The 18,911-nt window shown below is 48.5% G+C and overlaps 1 protein-coding gene across 1 annotated transcript in view; it reads right to left on the reverse strand.

Annotated features, from left to right (window-relative positions):
- ACOX3 (acyl-CoA oxidase 3, pristanoyl) overlaps positions 1–18,911 on the reverse strand; it is a 1,085,216-nt gene that overhangs the window by 990,879 nt on the left and 75,426 nt on the right. Inside the window, exon 2 of the mRNA XM_069632027.1 lies at positions 17,176–17,395. Coding sequence (XP_069488128.1) covers positions 17,176–17,395 — 220 coding nt within the window. The remainder of the gene's footprint in view (positions 1–17,175; positions 17,396–18,911) is intronic.

An 18,911-nucleotide genomic window follows, 5' to 3' on the forward strand; every position in this document is an offset into this window, starting at 1 on the left:
GAAGCTCAAAAAGAAACTATGCATCATCTGATAGTTGAATGTGTATCTCGAGTTCAGAGGCGCAATGTCTGTTTTAAACGGTTGTTTAATGACTATCAAACCATGTCAAGTGGCGGTGCTTGGCAGAACATATTTTGCACAGAGAATCAGTCAGAATAGCTACAATTCAATTTTTAGAATCTCTTGAACTAAATAACCACAACATTGTGAACAAGAAGTAGAATGTGAAGATAATAATGTAATGCTTTTATATGCTTCAACACTGATTAGAAACAGAATAAAAGTTGCATATAATTTCAAGTGATAGGTCTTTCAATGTACAAAATCTTGACATTTTCTGTGTTTGACATATAGCGTTTTTGCAGTGTTCACATGTGTGATTCATAAGATTAATCTTTTCGTATTAAATATCTTATTTCATGCGAACTGTAATATTGCATAACAGAACCTCTTTTTAGTGTGCTTTAAATATATTATCAATATTCAAAAATGCAAACGTTTTAAAAGATATGAAGAAATTGTGAATAGTTTCATCAGATGGTTGTCTAAGTCTTTTATAGATGTAATGTGTTAGATGAATTTGTAATTTCTTTATTACCTTTTGTATAAACAATGTTCTTATTATTGCGTAAAACTGGAAACATTTTATATGCACAAATATCATTTGAAAGGTTGAATTTTATTTAGCCAGAACAAAAAAAAATAAAATAAATAAAAAAGTATTAATCACCGAGAGTCCCAAGAAAGAGGAAAACCCAGAACTCAGGAGTAAGGAAACATTGCAGAAGATTGTGCTAAAGGGTGAAATAAACAAGATAACAAAAAGTGTGAAGAATGGAAAGAAGCATTCTTTTGGGTTTAAAGTTCACTAACAAGGAAGAATAGAAGAAAGAAAGAAAGACATTTGGGAAAGACTGATTAACTGAACAGTCCTGGACTTGTTCACCATTGATTGCATGACAAAGTCCCAGTCTGGTCTGGAGAGAAACAAGAGGGAGTAAAGACCTTGCTGGGCAATGCCCAATCTTGTACTAGAGGTGTCTGCCAAGGTTTAAACAGATAGATTTATTTAGCATGCCTCCTTCACCTCTAGACTATCCTCTCCAGAGACAGAAGCAGAAGTTTCAAAACAAAAGCAAAGTCCAGGCAAGTTCTGCTGTAAATGTAGTCTCCAAAACATAAGCAACAACGACATATACTGGGCAAACAACCAATAAAAATGAATGATGACTACAGATTACGTTGGAAGAAAGGACGTCATGAATAAATTACTTTTGTGTAATAGCAAGATAGTATAGATGATTTATATGACAAGTCAGACTAACAGCAATGTAGTGAAAGAGTGCTTTTGGATAAGCTGTTTCTGAGGGAGAGGATTCATCAAGTTGTGAGCCATGAAAGCTCATGATGCATGTTTTCTGTGAAGTACAAACGGAAAGGCATCTGCGAAAGTCAGTAGAAATAACAAAAATGTAACCACACTAATCACAAACTTAGTTTAAAAAGAGCAACAGATAAACTAAATAAAGGCAAGTAAAAGCAGGTGCTAAATGAAAACAAATAATAAATACCACATTGTAAAATCTGCTGGCAAGGAACATATTCAAAATAACAATGGTGGAACAGATCAAATTTTGGGACGTAGTTGATTTAGGGGTCGCCCAGTTAATAAGGGGCACACTAGCTTCTAAACCTGGTCCCCAATCCATCCCCTAGTTGTACAAGACCTTATACAAAGCTGTTGAAAGGAAGGAGTGGTGCCTTATCACTTATGTACTTGAAAAACTGCCAATGTCGCACTCTCCTCCTTTTGGCCATGGCCAGCACATGAAGGCGTGGTCACTCCCACATTTGTTGAATGGGAAGTAGACAGCGAGTTGAAAAATTATAAACACCATCTCTGAAGGCTGCATCCAGGATGTATCGGAGAGAAGATGAATTGGGACCAAAGCAGAGCTAAAATGACTTGGTGAGGTTGCCCATTTAGCAGATAAAAAAGTGCTATGTAAAAGTGTGGCTCTCAAGTAGTCTCTATTTTAACATGTGTAAGTTGCTAGTGTTTTTTTTAATCATTGCGTGTGTTTGAGTAAACAGTGTATTTTTGCAGAATCTTACTTGGACATCACATTTTGGCACTTACCACACCCATTTTGTTTGGAACCTTCCACAGCTAACTCACATCTCTGGAACATATAGCCTGAACTCAAACAATGTTACCACTTACCACTGGATAGACTAACTTATCAGGGCACCTGTGGTAGAGTGTTAACCTGGGTGAAAATAGTACCTATCTGAATGCAACTTTTAACCACTTTTGAATCCTTTCAAACCCCTTTGACATGTAGTGAGCCACATGGTTCAGTGTTATCATCCTTACTTATTACATTATCTGTTTCCCCTTTGGCAGATTTAATTCAGTTATTTGGATCTATGTTCATGATAAAGCTGACTGTATGACTGTGTTAGCAGAAATGTCACTGCATATAAAGTTAGGTCTTGTCTGGCAGCGATTAGCAGCTGCATGTATCAACCATCTAAACCTAAATGGCCCTATAACAGATTTGTGTTATTAACAAACCACAGCATGTGTGGTCTGATGACATTTGACCGTAACATGATGAAAAATCTTTGAATAGGAATTCATTCCTTCTTATTCCTTTCGGGCAAGATTTCTTCTGTGTCGAAGTTGCCTTACTTCAAAAGAAAACTGATTTGTAAAGTTTTTTAATATTTCTCATTTAGTGAACAGACCTTAGTGGTCAATGCTCTGGTGTCTTCATGGGTTGAGTATTGCAATCCCATCTATTTGCATCTATTTGCATCTATCTGATCAAACTCTTCATAAGCTTCAACACTCAGCTGTCCGGCTCCTTTGTAAACTTGGCCCTCATGATCACATTTCTTCGGCCATTCACCAGCTGTGTTGGCTCCTGTTCAAGTCCAGAATTAAGTTTAAAGCACTCCACCTGGACCATAGATGAGCTGCTTTTTAATTTTTAAACAGAGGTTTGCTGGTTTAATTACTCATGTGGAACACGATCGATGGCTGATAACCTTCTGAAACATTTTTCTTCTGTCAAACACGTATAGGATGGAGGCAGCCAGACTGTGGAACCATCTGACTATTTCTATTTCTGATCTAATAACATTTCATAACTCTTAAACTGTGGCTGTAGCCTTCCTAGCCTAATGTATTTTAGTACAAGTCTTCCTAGGGAACAGGTTACTTACCTGTGACTGTTGTTCTCCAGCATGGGTCTGGCATGGATTCACATGCTCATGAATATTCCCCATCGTCAGGCTGGGAATCCTCGGTAAAAAAAAAAAATCAGTTTCAGTTTTGTTTCTGAACTGTTTTTCTACTAATAACCAAACACTGGTCTCTGGGTCATACTGCTCCCAGCCATTGACAGCCCTCTACCTAAGCCCCTCGTCTGGCAGCCATCTTCAGATTTGGTAGCACGTAAACGTGGCAGTAGGACCAAGAGAAGAGCCGCAGAGGGGTTGGAGGGAGGTTTCGCATCTGAATCCATGCCAGACCCATGCTGGAGAACAACAGTTACAGGTAAGTAACTTGTTCCTTCTCCAGCATGGGGTCTGGCATGGATTCACATGCTCATGAATACAAGAATACATAGCAGTACACACATGCACAACCACGGGAGGTGGCAAGGCTCAAGATTAAGCATTTCAACAACACAACATTAAGCATCGCTTACCTCCTCACCAGGATAACCTTCAAGCGAACAGCTTGCGCAGCACTGCTTGGCCGAATCTGGACTCTTCCCTGGAATCCCAGTCGGCGCAGTAGAATCTCGTGTAGGTGTGCGTCGACCTCCACATAGCAGCCCTGCAGATGTCCAACAGGGGCACCCCAGACAGCAATGCCGTGGTAGCAGTGATCGCTCTGGTTGAATGGGTTCTCGGACGGCCAGGCAACGGTCGGTTTGCCAACCGGTGACAGTGCATGATGCAACCGGAGAGCCACCTGGAAATGGAAGCCTTTGAGAGGTCCTTCCCTTGATATTCACAGGTCCAAAGTTCACAAACAGCTGTGAAGTCCTCCGCAAACTCTTTGTGCGGTCCACATAGAACGTCAGCGCTCTAGCCACATCCAGCAAGTGCAAAGTCCTCTCACCCAGCGACAAAGGCGACGGGAAGAAAACAGGTAACACCAAGGGCTCGTTGAGATGGAAGTCCGACGGCACCTTGGGCATGAAAGAGGGGTGCGTCCTCAGCACTACCCTCGTCTCGTTGAATGTCAGGTATGGAGGTTTACAGGAGAGGGTCTGGATCTCTCCCACTCATCGTGCGGAGGTGATGGCCACAAGAAACGCTGTCTTCCACGATAAGAACTTCAGCAGTGCCGAATGCAAGGGCTCGAATGGGGGTCCCATGAGCCTGGTCAGCACCATGTTGAGCTCCCATGCCGGGGCCAGGGCCTTCACCGCGGGAACGAGCGGAACAGTCCTTTCATGAACTCCTTCACCAGGCGATGAGACCACAGAGACGACGCCCCGGAGTTCTGGTGTAGCGGGAGATAGCCGCCAGATGGATTTTGATGGAGGCGTGAGTCAGCCCCGCCTTGGTCAGTGACAGCAAGTACGGCAGCACTTGAGGGGCCGTAATCCACAGAGGGTTGATCTTCTGTGCGCGGCACCAGACAGAGAACCTCTTCCACTTATGTCCATAGCACTTAAGAGTCGAGGACGCCCTGGCCTTTGCAAGCAACCTCCTTGCAGTCCGCCGGGATATCGTACCCTCCAAACTCTAGTGCTGCAGGAGCCAGACCTGCAGGTTCTGCGATTTCGGATTGTGATGTAGGATGGCGCCTCCTTCCCTGGCGAAAAGCATCCGTCGGCAGTTTGACTGGGGGGACGTGGACATGTCCAGAAGGTCCGGGAACCATATCTGCTTCGGCCACACCGGTGCTACAAGGATCATCCTGCACCGGGACCGTCTGAGTTGACTGATGAGTAACAGCAACGGTGGGAACACATACAAGAACAGGCAGTCCCAGGTGAATGAGAATGCGTCGCCCATGCTCCCCGGCTGTGGGAAGCCTACTGGCGAACCTCCTGCACTTGGTATTCGTCGCCGTCGCGAATAGATCGATTTGGAGATTGCCCCATCGTCGGAATAGGAGATCCACTTGATCCTGCCGAAGCTCCCACTCGTGGCAAGAGTGCAGCTTCCTGCTGAGCGTGTCTGCAATGGTGTTCTTTATTCCTGCCTGATGGAAGGGTACCAGGAACATCCCCTGGGCCACAGCCCAGTGTCACAGATCCTGCGCTTCCTTGGATAAGGCTGGGGATCTGGTGCCCCCCCCGCTTCCGGATGTAGAACATTGTGGTGGTATTGTCGGTGAAGATCCTCACCACCTTGCCCTTGAAGATCGGGAGGATGGACCTGAGGACCCAGAACACGGCTCGGAGCTCCAGGACGTTGATGTGTAGTGACCTCTCCCTGGGAGCCAAAGGCCTCTTGGCGTGGAGATCTCCGGTGTGCGCTCCACATCCCTCCAGGGAGGCGTCCGTCGTCACCGTTTCCTGATGCTCTGGGGTCTGGAAGTCCATGCCCGCCGCTAGATACACTTGGTTGCCCCACCACCGGATCGTTTGCCGGAAAGTCTCGTTGTGGGAGATCTTGTCTTCGAAGCTGCCCGCCGCTTGAATCCAACGGGCGTCGAGGAACTCCTGCAGTGGCCGCATCCGCAATCTGCACAGACGCATGAGGTAGATGCACGATGACATCATGCCAAGTAGGGACTTGATGGACCTCACCCTGGCCACTTCCATGGTCAACAGCAGTTGTACCTTGCCTAGGATGGCCTTCGTCCTCTCCTCCGACGGTGAAGCCAACCGTGCCACTGTGTCGAGTCTGGCTCCAAGGAACAGGGCGTTCTGTGACGGTACCAAGTGGGACTTTACGAAGTTGATCGAGAATCCCAGTTCCGTGAGCAGGCGGACGGTCTTCGCTGGGTGATTTACGGCAAGTTCTCTTGACTTTGCTCGGATGAGCCAATCGTCCAGATAGGGTATATGTGGATCCCTTGCAGGCGCAGCTGACTTCAACCTGAACGGCAGGGCCTTGAACTGGTAGTGCCGCCATTGGACTACGAACCGTAGGAGCATTCGATGTCCTTTGCGTACGGGGATGTGGAAGTAAGCATCCTCCAAGTCCAGCAATGACAGGAAGTCTGGGACTTGATGTATTTGTTGAGGCGGCGAAGGTCCAGGATGGGTCGCCAATCACCAGTCTTCTTTCGGACGAGGAAGTACCGCGAGCATACTCCAGAGTCTCTTTGGGACGAGTTCTATCGCGCCCTTTTTTAACATTGCTCGTACCTCCAGAGGTACCTGTGGAACGTGGTTTTCCTTCCTGGCCACGGGTGGTAGACGGGGACACTTTCTTTGGAATTCCAGAGTGTGCCTGTTGGCCAGAGCATCCAGCACCTGACGGTCGGTGGAGATGGACTCCCACAGGCTGACGAATTTTGCCAGCCGGCCTCCCACCGGGGTGCTCGGATGGGGGCCCGACGTCAAGGTCGGTTCTATATTGCTTTGCCGCGGCCTTGCCGCCTTGGACTCCTTGGCAATGACGACGGTGTCCTCCAGCCTTGCTGCAGCCTCTGTAGGCCTCCTGCAACGACGAGCGGGCCGCTTGGCAGTACGATGTGGAACCGCCACCAAATCCTTTGAAGGCGACTTGTGACCTGCCTCCGAAAGGACAGCCGCCGTTGATGGAGAGAACCCAAGGCCCGGGCCATCTCGGTGGCCGCCTTGATGGCCTGCAGTGACTGGTCTACTGCCTTGCCGAACAGGTTGTTCCCATCAAAGGGCATGTCCAGTACTCTGGTCTGAACGTCCTTTCGGAAGTCGGTGGCCTTGAGTCCCTCGCGCCAGCAGAGGCAAGCGCTGTTTCCCATCTAGCGGAAACCGGTGTTGGCGATGTCCGTGGCCACCGTGATGGCGTGGTCTGACGCCACCTCACCTTCCTGTAGGATTTCAAGGGCCTCCGCCTTCTTGCCGGCTGGTAGGAAATCCAGGAGGGGAGCGATCTTGAACCACAGCTCCCTGTCGTAGTGTGTAACAATTGCGAGGGCGTTGGCCGCCTTGATGGTTGTCGCCACCGACGAGATGACTCGTCGTCCCATGGTGTCCAGCTTCTTCCCCTCGCCGTCTGGTGGGGAAGTGGAAGTTCATGCCGTCGCCCTTGCTGACTTCTTCTTGGCCGCCGCAGAGACCACTGAATCCGGGGACGGCTGAGCTCTGAACCACATCGGGGCAGAATCTGGGACCCGGTATGAGGAGCCATGGATGGGTTCTTGAGCAGCGATAGTCCCTCGTCCCAGGTGACGTCTAGTAACAGGACTGAGAGGACTGTCTTCCTCTTGGCCTCCCATCGTTGGTAGAGGAAACCCTCCTTCTTCTGCTCTTCGGGACAAAGTTGGAAAAGCTCTGATGCCCTGGCGATCATGGCGTGAAAGGAGCCAATTTCGTCGGGAGGGGAGGCCCGGGCAGGGGGTGATGGGAGATCCGTCCCATCGTCACCACCGTCGTCACCGTTCCTGTCTCATCCCCCGGCGGAGGGGAAGGAGGAGAAGGCTGGAAAGGAGGGGGTGGATGGATTCGCCTCTGTTTGTTCGGTGGGATTCCCGACGGTCCAGGTGCCGCTGGATCGTCCGTTGGGGGTAAGGGCAACCTCGTCCTTATCTCCGTACACAGGGTCTGGATAGCCATCAAGATCGCCCCTGTGTTGTCCTGTGGCATAGGTATCGGTTGTGACGGGAGTGGCGGCTGGGGCGTGGGATCCTCCGTCTCCTCCACGGCCGCGGCTCCTCGTCGGCTCTACCGTTTCTCTCTACGTCCACCTCGTCGGGATCCCTCCCGTAAGACTGGACTTCCTCGAACTTCTTGTCCAGGATATTTGTGACGCCAACCAGCTCAGCTTCAGAGGTGGTATCTGTGTCCGTTATGGCTACCGTGCCCCCCCTCTTTCTCATCCCGGGGTTTCACGGGGGTCTTCTCGATAGGTTGAAAGGATGATTCCCTCTGGGGTGGCAGGGAAACTCTAGGCCCAGGAGCCGGTTCCACTGGGATAGCCTCCACAGGCTTTCGCCAGTGCCTCCACGACTACTTCAATCGAGGCCTTCGCCGGGTGAATCAGAGCCCTCACGACCTTGTCCTCGTCTGGGGCCTTCACCTTAGCGAGGGTCACCACCTCGTCCCCCCCTTGGCTTTCTCCGTCGGGTTCAACTGGGGCTTCTCCCGAAGCTTACCCTTGTTCTCCAACTTCCTTTTCCCCGAGCCAGAGGGTTGGCTCGTAGTTGATGGCGTCGGGGACATCGCGCCCTGCCTAGCAGCCGAGGAGCCCGAACCAGCGGCGCTCCCAGTGCCCGCGGACTCGCAGTGCTTTGTCTTATGTTGGGCCCCCGTCGCCTGAGCGCCTTCAAAGGTCTTAGAAGACCGCTCGGACTTCTTCTTCTCACCTGCTGCTGGGCTCTTCGCCTCTAGCCAGTCAGCGAGTCGTTTACAACGGTCCTTCATGGTCCGGGCGGACATGTTCTTGCAGAACGCACAGTCCTCCTCCACGTGCGACTTGTCGGCATGAAGGCAGTAGAGGCACGGGGAGTGCTCATCCTCCTTAAAGACGCTCTGCAATCTGCATCCAGGGCAGTTCCTAAACAGCTTGCATCCAGTAGGCGTCGTGTCTCCTTTGTCCTGTACCATGTCCACGCAGGGTGGGCCTTAAAGAGCTTCTGGAATCCTCCAAGAAGAGAAACTCGACAGAAATTCGCCCTTGAGGGGCGTAGAAAAATTACAAAACGGGTCCCCGTTAATCGAAAGAAGAATCGGTGGAGCTTGAGGCTCGAATTGACCGAAAAATAAGAGAAAACTCTTAGAAAAAAGGAAAAACGCAGTAAAAGCTCGAGAGCTATAGCACGAGGACTCCCAACACTTGAACGTGCGGTAAAAATCTGAAGATGGCTGCCAGAGGAGGGGCTTAGGTAGAGGGCAGTATGAACCAGAGACCAGTCATTGGTTATTAGTAGAAAGACAGTTCAGAAACTAAACTTAAACTGATTTTTTTCTTTACCGTCGATTCCCAGCCTGAGGACGGGGAATATTCATGAGCATGTGAATCCATGCCAGACCCCATGCTGGAAAAGCATACTTGCTTTAGCTCCATTTAAATGTCAGTGACAGGATACCGAAAGGTGATAGCTAGCCTTTGTGAATGTGTATAAATAGAACAAAGTGGTATACCATCTACTTTTACATGTTTAGCCTTAATGAGTAACAAATATCAGAGCTGAGTGGTACAAATTTGAGCATAGCACATACAAGGCTTTTCTCGACCCTTTTTCTTTCACTGGCCAGAAAAGGATTCTGTCAGACACAGACACTCTTCTGTTCTGTTGAGGGTCCTAGTCTCCAACCTCCACTCTGAACTGGTTTAAATGCTTCTTGCCATTGTTTAAAGTACTCTTGCCTATTTTAAGTTTGTTCATAAGGTTGCATTTATGTTCCTCAGATGTTCATCTGTGACCTCTGCCTCAGATTTCTCTTTGTGTTGGTTTTGAGAGGGTAATTGTCTGCCTTTCATGTCCTAGGAGTGTTTTCTGAGTCTGTGTATTAATTAATTTTCAAATTTGTTTACTGGCATTTTCATTAGTATCAAACACGTTATGTGCAGTTATGCCTTACTCAAATAGCAATAACAATGTATTTAACTTAACATCAACAATATACAAAACAACCATAACTGTCTCCATGTTCAGTTCGTATCGTATAGTGTCACCTGCCACAGGGGAGGGTGGGAGCGAGGGGGAACCATCTGGCAACTTCAGAGGGGGAGGACTTCCGGAAGGCCTCCATCGTCTGCAGCTCCTCAACTTTAGTTGGCTTTATAATGAGCCGCTAATGGGCATAGCTTGAGTTCTAATTCAGGGAGGTTTGTCATCAGAAGGGCGAAACGTGTCTGGTAAGTTCTTTCCATGCTTCAAGTGTCATACTGGAGTCATCCCTGGGTCTGGCAACACAGTCCTCCCATGCCCTGGTCTCAGCTAGCACGCATCGCTCAGTCTCTTTGTACCATAGTTTGAACTGTGGGCCCGCAGGTTTCTTCCAAGCCATCGCAATAGTTCTTTTGGCCAGTATGCACGATATGTCCATGAGTCTTATCGCATGTTTGAGCTTGGCTGTTCTGGGGTAGGTTCCTAGGAGGCACTCATCGGGTGTCCAGTTGCATTTGCTCAAGCCAGCTTTTTCACAAATCTGCTGTACTTTATCCCACAAAGACCTTGTTTTGGGGCATTCCCATAGCATATGGATCAAATCCCCTTTTTCACCCATGCACCAGTTGCAGGTTGATTGTGCCTGTTGATTGAATTTAGCTATTCGACATGGGGTCAGGTAAGTTCTGTGCAGTATATTTAGCTGAATCTGTCTGAATCTATGATTCCTGGATACCTCTTTGGGGAATATAAGAGCTCTGTTCCACTCCTCCTCGGTCCTTTCTCGGCCTATGTCCACTTCCCATTTGTTTTTCATTTCCATGCTCCGGGGATTAGGCATGTCGATCAGGTGGCCATATATTTTAGATATGGGTCTACAGCCCTCCCCTAAGTTGTACATCAGAGTGAGGAATGGGTCCGTATCTGGTTCTTCAGGCCATGAGTCCCATTTGTGTCGGGCCACAGCACGGATTCTTTGATACCATAGAAATTGGCCGGTGTGTATACCTTTCATCTCTTGTAGCGAGGTGAACTCCCTAAAAGTGCTTGCATCATACAGGTCTCCCCAGGTGTAGACCCCGTCCCTCTCCCATAGTCGGATATGTTTCAAGTCTGAAGTTATTGTGCATAAGTCTGTGTGATGAGTGGTACTTCCGGGGTATAGGGGTTCCGTAAATTGGTAAGCGTTTTCACCCTACGCCAAATTTTCCTCCCTAGGTCGGCCAAAAAGGGTATAGTTCCCAGCAGTTTGGACGGCGCCCAGACCAGCTCCCTCAGGTGGAACAGAGGTAACATGGCTTGCAGCAGTGGCGTTTCTGATGTGGGTTCATCTTCTAGCCATTTGGTCACAAAACTAAGCTGTGCTGCCAGATAGTATCTCTCCAGATTCGGAAGTTGAATTCCGCCTTGTCTATATGGTAGGACCAACAACTGCAACGCTATCCTGTGCTTACCTTTCCCCCATAAGAACTCTCGCACTATGGTCTCAAGCAGTCAGAAGAAGGGTTTGTGTATATAGTAGTGTAGATTTTGGAACCCATAAAGGAATCGCGGGAGGACAATCATTTTGATTATTGAGGCTCTGCCCATCATCGAAAGGGGGAGTTTCGCCCAGAACGTCATTTATTTGCGCACAGCTGGGAGTGCTGCCTTAGTGTTGCGTTCATGTATCAACGCAGGGGTATGCATTATGTGCACTCCAAGGCAACGGAATGACGTATTCTGCCACTGGATCCCCACCACAGGGAGTGCCTCCACATCCACACCCTTCAGGGCCGCCAGGGGGGAACATGCAGGACTTCAACTTGCTAAAGCGTATCCAAGAGACCTTGGAATAATTGTCCAAAACTTCCAGCATGGTTGGTACATTGAGGTGTGGGTCCCTGACATATATAAGAACATCATCCGCATAGAGTGAGATGATGTGGTCCACGCCCCCCAGTCTTATGCCTGCATCAAAGAACTGCTTCCTAAAGTAAACAGCTATGTGTTCCAGTCCTAATATGTAAAGCATTGGGGATAGTGGGCAGCCCTGTCTAGTCCCCCTGCATATGTCCCAGGCCTCTGACATGTGCTTTCCAGTTTTCACCCTTGCCTTAGGCTTAGCGTACAAGATGTTAATCCATCTAATAAACCCAGGACCAAAGCCGAACTCCCTGAGCACCGCCACAAGCCACTCCCAATAAATGGAATCAAACGCTTTAACTGCATCCAGAGACAGCAGTGCCTATGAGTCCTTGCTATTATCAGTTTGTGCTATAATATGTTGCAGACTGCGCAAGTTCATGGATGTATTGCGGCCCAGTACAAAGCTGCACTGATCAGGGTGTATTATATCTCCTATTATTCTAGACAGCCGCTTTGCCAAAATCGTGGTCAGGATTTTAATATCATAGTTTAGCATCGCAATCTGGCGATATGAGTCACATTGGTCTGCCGGTTTGTTGGGCTTAAGGATCGGGACCACAAGCGTCTCCCTCATGCTTTCGGGTAGTATCCCTTCTTTGTATGCCTCTTGGTATACAGTGTATAGCAGGGGGGTCAGGGAGGACTTGTATGTTTTATAAAACTCTGTGGGTAACCCATCAGTACCAGATGCCTTACATGTGGCCAAGGATCTGATAATATCTTCAGATGTGATTTCTGCTTCAAGTGAGTCAGCTTGTTCAGGGGACAATCTAGGGAGCCCTATCTCCTCCAATGTTTCTACCAACTGTTCTTGGGGGACCAGTTCCTCATGCAAGTATAGGTGTGTGTAAAAACGTGTGAAAGTATCATTTATACCCTGCTGTGTGTAGTGTGTGTTCCCTCCTTCATCCTGTAGTGAGGTGGTGGAGAGTCTGGGGTGTTCCTTCCGACAGAGCCAGGCCAGTAACCTGCCCGGTTTGTCCGCCTCAACATGTGCACTGTTCGTCCTGGCAGTATAGTCAAACTTTTCTAGTCTGTTCCACGCAGTTATGTTGCTCTCTCTTAGCTTCTCAAGCTCCTCCTCACTCTGTTGGGTATTTATGGGGGTAGGCTCCAGTCTCTCAATTTCCCGCTCCACTTGATCTAGTTCTTTCCTGAGCAGCCTCTTGATGCCCCCCCGCCTTTGCGATGATTTCCCCCCTGGCCACTACTTTTAGAGCCTCCCACACTGTACTAATGTGTTCTACGCTACCCATGTTAACCTCTAGGTAGGCAACAATAATGTCTCGTAATTCCTCCCGGAAGGCAGGGTCCTTCAGGTCTTCCGCAGGCATTTTCCACATGGGGATCAGGGGTCTAGGTCCTTTGTGATTCCATGTCACCAGGAGCGGGGAGTGATCAGAGATGGTCCTTCCCAAGTATTGTGCTCCCTCCACCCGGGGCAAGTGTTCCCTGTCTATGAGGATATAATCTAGTCTTGTGTGTAGCTTATGCGGAGATGAGTAGTATGAGTATCCACGTGTTTACGGGTGCTTTTCTCGCCACACATCCGCCATGTCCAGCCTCCCCAACACGGCGGTCAGAGCTGCCGTAGCAGTCGATGGGCCTTTTAGTTGGGGTATGGACCTGTCCAGCATTGGGTCGTGCACACAATTGAAATCTCCTCCCCAAATGAAAAGATCGTTCCTATACTGTGCAACTCTGGGGTACAGTGAGCTCAGGTATGTCGGTATATTATTATTAGGGAGATATGAGTTCATGATGCATATAGCTTCCTGTTCAATGAATCCCCATATTATGACAAACCTACCTTCCGGGTCTATCTCTGATTTGACCACCCAGAACGGGAGCTGTGGGTGGATCCAGGTGTAGACCCCCTTGCGTATTTAGAGTAAATGGTGCCAAATACCTGCCCTCCCCAATGCGTTTGAAGTTTGGTCATAGAGTCTGCCGTACAGTGGGTCTCCTGCAACAGTGCTATCATCACCCCTTTTCTGTGCAGATAGGTTTTAATTCTGTTTCTGAGGGGGTAAGTCCTCAAACCTCTTACATTCCATGTCATTATTTTTATGGTGGTCGCAGCCATAGAGGTTCAATAGCGGTTTCATTGTCCGCCCGCCTCTCCCCCCCAGCCACCCCCGGGCTTGGCTCAACTATCCAGGGGTCGGCCTGCGTTTGGATTGGGGCACGGGGCTCCCCCTTTCCTCTTTCACCTCTTCCTCCCCCATCGGTATCACTTGGAGACTTATTAACTCTAACAACCTTAATTCTAGTGAATGAAAACAACAAACCTTCCAACTCAAAACTGCCCCCAGCAGTTGCCTCAAACTTGCAGTGCTCGGGGGCTCACGAGCCTTTCGAGCCTTTCCAGGCCTCCCGGTGCGGGTAGTGTGTCGGCAGTCAGCCTACACGTGTTCCAGGGGGGTGTGTCGGCTTCGTCGTTACACGTGTGGGTCGGTGCACTCCTGCCCGTTGTAGCTTTCGTGGTGCTGTAAATCTCAAGCGGTCCGATGTTCATTCGGTAGTTGTGCGGACCTTGATTATTTTCTTGTTGCTTGTTGCACTCAGTGGCCTGTGACCTTCTTTGCTGTTCTTTCCTTATCATCTGTAAGGTTGTTGTCCTCAAGCCACATATTTGCCACCGCCGGGGTCTCAAGGAAGATAGCTTTCCCTTTGTGCAATACCTTAAGGCGGGACGAGTACATTAGCATGTACTTGAGGTTAAGTTTGCGTAGCCTTGCTTTCACCGGCACAAATGTTGTACCGCGGGGGTATAGTCTGGGAAGATGACTATTTTGGCACTATGTCTCTCGATTTCCCCACCTTCTCTCGAGAATCTCAATATTGTCTCCCTGTTGCGTAAATTTAAGACTTTTGCAATTATTTGACGAGAGCGGGAGCCCGGGGGAGGTCTTTTCTGCAGTGCCCTGTGGGCCCGCTCTATCGAAAAGCCCTGGGTCAGTTTGCCGGCCCCAATTTCTTGCAATAGCATTGTTTGTACAAATTCAGTTGGGTCCGGCCCCTCCATATCTTCTGGTACCCCCAGGATTCGATTGTTGCCGCGGCGGGTGCGCCGCTCTGCATCTTCTGATCGCGCTTGCAGCCTCGCTACTTGCAATTCAAATTCCTGGACCTTGGATTTGAGTTCTGTTGTGTTGCTGACATAGTCCTGCAGTGTTGCCTCCGCTGTAGTCACCCTTTCAGTAAGGTTACAGGCGTCCTGTCTCATCAGCTGCATGTCCGACTTGATTTCATCAATTCTGGTTTCGATGGACGTACGTAGCGCTGCTATAGCTTGTAGCACTTGCATATTTGTAGGATCATCCTCTTTGGCCGTTGGATCGTCTGCTGCCTCTGTTCCCTGTTGCGGTTTGGCCCTAACCGTGGTAAAGGAGTCCATGGTCACGGTTTTCGGTTTACTTTTGGGGGGTGACATCTCTTGCCTTTGGGTTTATTCCACGGCCTGCCCCCGTTTTGCGGGGATATTTGTGTAGTGCTGATTGCGAAGGCAGTGGCAGCCTTATCTGAGTTGAGTGATCTCTGAGCCGCTGGTTACAGCTGGGTGTTCTGCCCCTTCGATCTCATGTATGTCTGCAGTGCCGTGTCACGGGGCAGTTACGACTTTGTTCCTTGCCCTTATCCAGCTTCAGCCTAGTCAAATTCCTGTTGGCCCAATCCCAATTTCCTGTAGGACTGCAGCGTGTTGACCAGTAGACTCTTGCAGGACCCCTCACGTTCTGCGTGCGACTGGTTCTGTAGCAATTTGCCCCCTATGACTCCTTTACTCCCCTGCCCGCGGCCAAGGCCATCCGTTAAGTGTTGGCCCAAAGCATGAAGCCAAGGGCACAAGTTGCGGTGTGTTGGGGGCTCAAGCAGGCGCAGAGTCTATTTGTTTGTTATGCCGAATAGGTCCTTTGTGCTGCCCTGGGTTCCCGGGCCACTCCTGAGGTTCGCCGCCCCGCTGCCCGATGTGTGAACGTTGACAGCCATCAGTGGGGAGCCGTCGGCTCGCGGATGCCCCAGTCCTGGATTCTGGAGAGAGCCGCCCGCAGTCCGCCTCTTCAGTGCCCTCTCCGTGTCCCTCGTAGTCTCGACAGGCCGGCGTCCCTCGGCCCCCTCCTAGCAGGTGCTGTTCGTAAGCCCTCTTCCTTGCTGCACACGCGGGGTCCCGGTAGACGGCGATCGCTCCCAGAGGTCCCGCTTCTCCATCTCCTCTTCTCTGCCGCCGCGGGGCTCCCCACCTCACGGCGGCGGCGACCGCGGCCCGCGGTCCCAGAGGTAGAGACACAGGCCGCAGCCGGCAACGGGGGTCGCCCCCCCGGGGTGTCACCGGCCTGCCGGGTTGGAAGCAGTGGCCCACACTCTCCGCCCTCAAGAGGCTAGCCGCTCTTCAGCAGTGCGGTACAGGTAGAGACCGCGGGCGCCGCCATCTTGTTGGGCGGGAGGTCGCCTCTTTACTCGCTCCGATTCCAGTTATCCTAGTCCGATTTTCATGCAGAAACTTCGTCGAGGGTAGGAAATCGGTTCTTCTCCTCGGTGCTACTTCATGTATGTTTATTCATCATGTATAAGCCGAACGACTCGGTCCGTTGCAGGATCTCGGGCAGGAGCGCTAGCAAAGCTAGTCCTCATGCCATGCGCGCCGGCCACGCCCCCAGTCTGTGTATTAATGGCACTTTCTTTGAGTTTGTGTGAAAGAATGTTGGCTGTTTAGGCTGGATTCAGACTTTGTCCTAAGTCACTGACTCCTCTTTCTTCAGTCTTCGAGATTTGAATGCAATTGCCTCAAACTGCTGGTGGAATTGTTCCCCTGCAGGATGAGGTCTTGTGGTTCCACTCTTTGGGTTACAAAAGCGGTTTTTCTGGGTCTATTGTTTAGAGAATGTTCCTTCTTTGATTCACCAATCTATTTGGTTTTGGAACCTACATATTCTTATGGGTCAGGGATATTGCATGATGCATCTGAGGGGTAGCACTGTTTTATGAATGCTCATTTGGTAGGGGCTGTAGTAAGGAGGATAAAAGAAGCTGCAGTTCTCGGATTACTTATCAGTAATCATTATTCCACTGAGATCTACTATTCTTCATCAAACTACTGGTTTTCCTCGCTCTAAAGCATCAGTTTGAATTGTGTGTTTAAATCTTAGTGTACTGTTAACAGAATTATGGATGACTTGCCAGGTGCTTTATACCGCAAAAAGCGCGTTGGGCTTTTTTATTTTTATTTTAAAAGGGCTAGTGCTGTTTGCTGGACATGAATCGCCCTCGTTGAGCAAGGGCAGTGACGAGGAAGAGTAGGAGTAAATGTAACAAGGATCATGGTACAGGACTTGCTCCAAAGTCACACGATTTACCTAATGGCTTATGCTCCATTAAAGATGCCATTCGCGGTTATACCAACAGAATTTTGGGTATGATTCATTTGGTTGTATAGATACTTTATTCAAAGCATAGTTAACAAAACATAAAGAGACACACACACACACACACACACACACTTCCCTACCCCTCCTTTTCTTGTTTCTTACCTTAAAGTTGATAATATCTTCACCATCTACAAAGACGGCCAGCTCCTTCCAATTGAAAGATGCCTTGTCTCTGTACACACTGAGTGGGCCCTTCGGAAAGTCTGGCAGTAAAGTGTCTAGAGAGTTTTGATCCTTGTTGGATTTGCTGAAATTGGGCAAAGGTGAAGGATCCATCACAAGACAAAGATCTTCTGCTGGCTGAATCTGTGAATCAATACAACTGAGAGGAAATAAGGTAAAAATAAACTCATTAGTTCATAGGTCCTGTTCCATCATAATGCCTGTCTACTTAGATTTTTTTTTTTTTATAAAACGTACATGAACTCTGAATTAGATGGAGCAAAGGTCACTTTTCGTGTAGTATAAGATGAGTGCTAGCTCATGAATTAGATAAAAGTTCAAGAATTATTTAAATTATTACACAGAAACATGGACTTGGTTGCGACTGACATCTGACCTGGCTCTGGTTGCATTTTAGATGTTATCAGATTTCCCAGTGCATATGTAACAATATCAACCGTATATAAATGATTAACCGGGTCCCTTCCGGTAAATGATTCACCCAGATGTTGCACACTTTGTCCGAGGAACTGTGCTTCGAGTTATCATATGGGGATTGGAATACAGTCATGAGGTGGGTGTTTAAATCCATGGTTGACCATAAATTGAGATATGTTCAGACATTCTTATTGTGCTCCCACTGGACACCAATTAACACGTTCATACTTGATTTGCTAACTGATGGTAAAGGTTGGTCATTCAATGCCACCCAAGGATTACAGTCCCATACATTCTAATAATGTACTTCAATGAGAAGTTACTGAGTGGAGATATTTTCTGGTCAAAATGTGGCAATGGGTAGCCACGTCAGAGTAGCCCAGGAGGTAAGGGTTACCTAGCATAGGTGACTGCCACTGAAACTTAACAGGATATGAAGCGTAAGAAACCTAAAGCACAGATGAACTGTGTCCTATTGCGCTGGGGAGAAAAGTATTGTGTGCCAGCTGTGTGGTGACTAGTATGTGGTTAACCCTGATACCACTATGTATATTAGTCTAAGGTGGAAAAAACCCTCACACTCCGCGCTTGACAAATGCAGTTTGCGATAATAGTCCAGATATAAAGTATCTCAAAGTTTTTAACTGATTAGTATTCCAGTTTATTGTCTGGTATTAGGTTAGCAAGAACAGCCAACACGCGTTTCGACTTAAAAGTCTTTTTTAAAGGCAGATGGGTTTTTATCTATAGTGTAATGGATCACTATGAGCAGGAGTTAAGTTAACGAAAATTTGTCTTTATTGACTTCAAAATCGTAACAAAAGAAATTAAGTTGGGTAAGAACCCCTGTTTAGAGTCCAAAGTTTGTTTTCAGCAGGCTTGGTAAGAGCATAAGGGAAAAACCTTAGTTCAGTCTTTGTATGCCCACTGGAACCTCTCGGCTGCTTCCTCACTCTCTGCTGGCCTCTGCAACAGAAAGGAAACAAATCCGTCAGTTTTTCCTTTTCTCCTCCCTTATATAGGGGCTTGGACAATTCCACCCAATCAGGATGCTTCCCCGTGCGAAAGTTTGAAAAGCCCCTCCAAGCCCCACCCCCTTCCCTGGAGGATCCTGGTTACCATAATGGAGCCCGCACTGGTGCCTCGTGGAGAACGCTGGTTTTCATTTTAAAAGTACACGGTAAGTTCTGTGATACAGTAATGCTGTTTTCTACAGTTTTCTGTGGCGCGCTCTTTTG

The sequence above is a fragment of the Ambystoma mexicanum genome, chromosome 6q, assembly GCF_040938575.1.
Source record: "Ambystoma mexicanum isolate Mex_15411 chromosome 6q, UKY_AmexF1_1, whole genome shotgun sequence".
Classification (NCBI taxonomy): Eukaryota; Metazoa; Chordata; class Amphibia; order Caudata; family Ambystomatidae; genus Ambystoma; species Ambystoma mexicanum.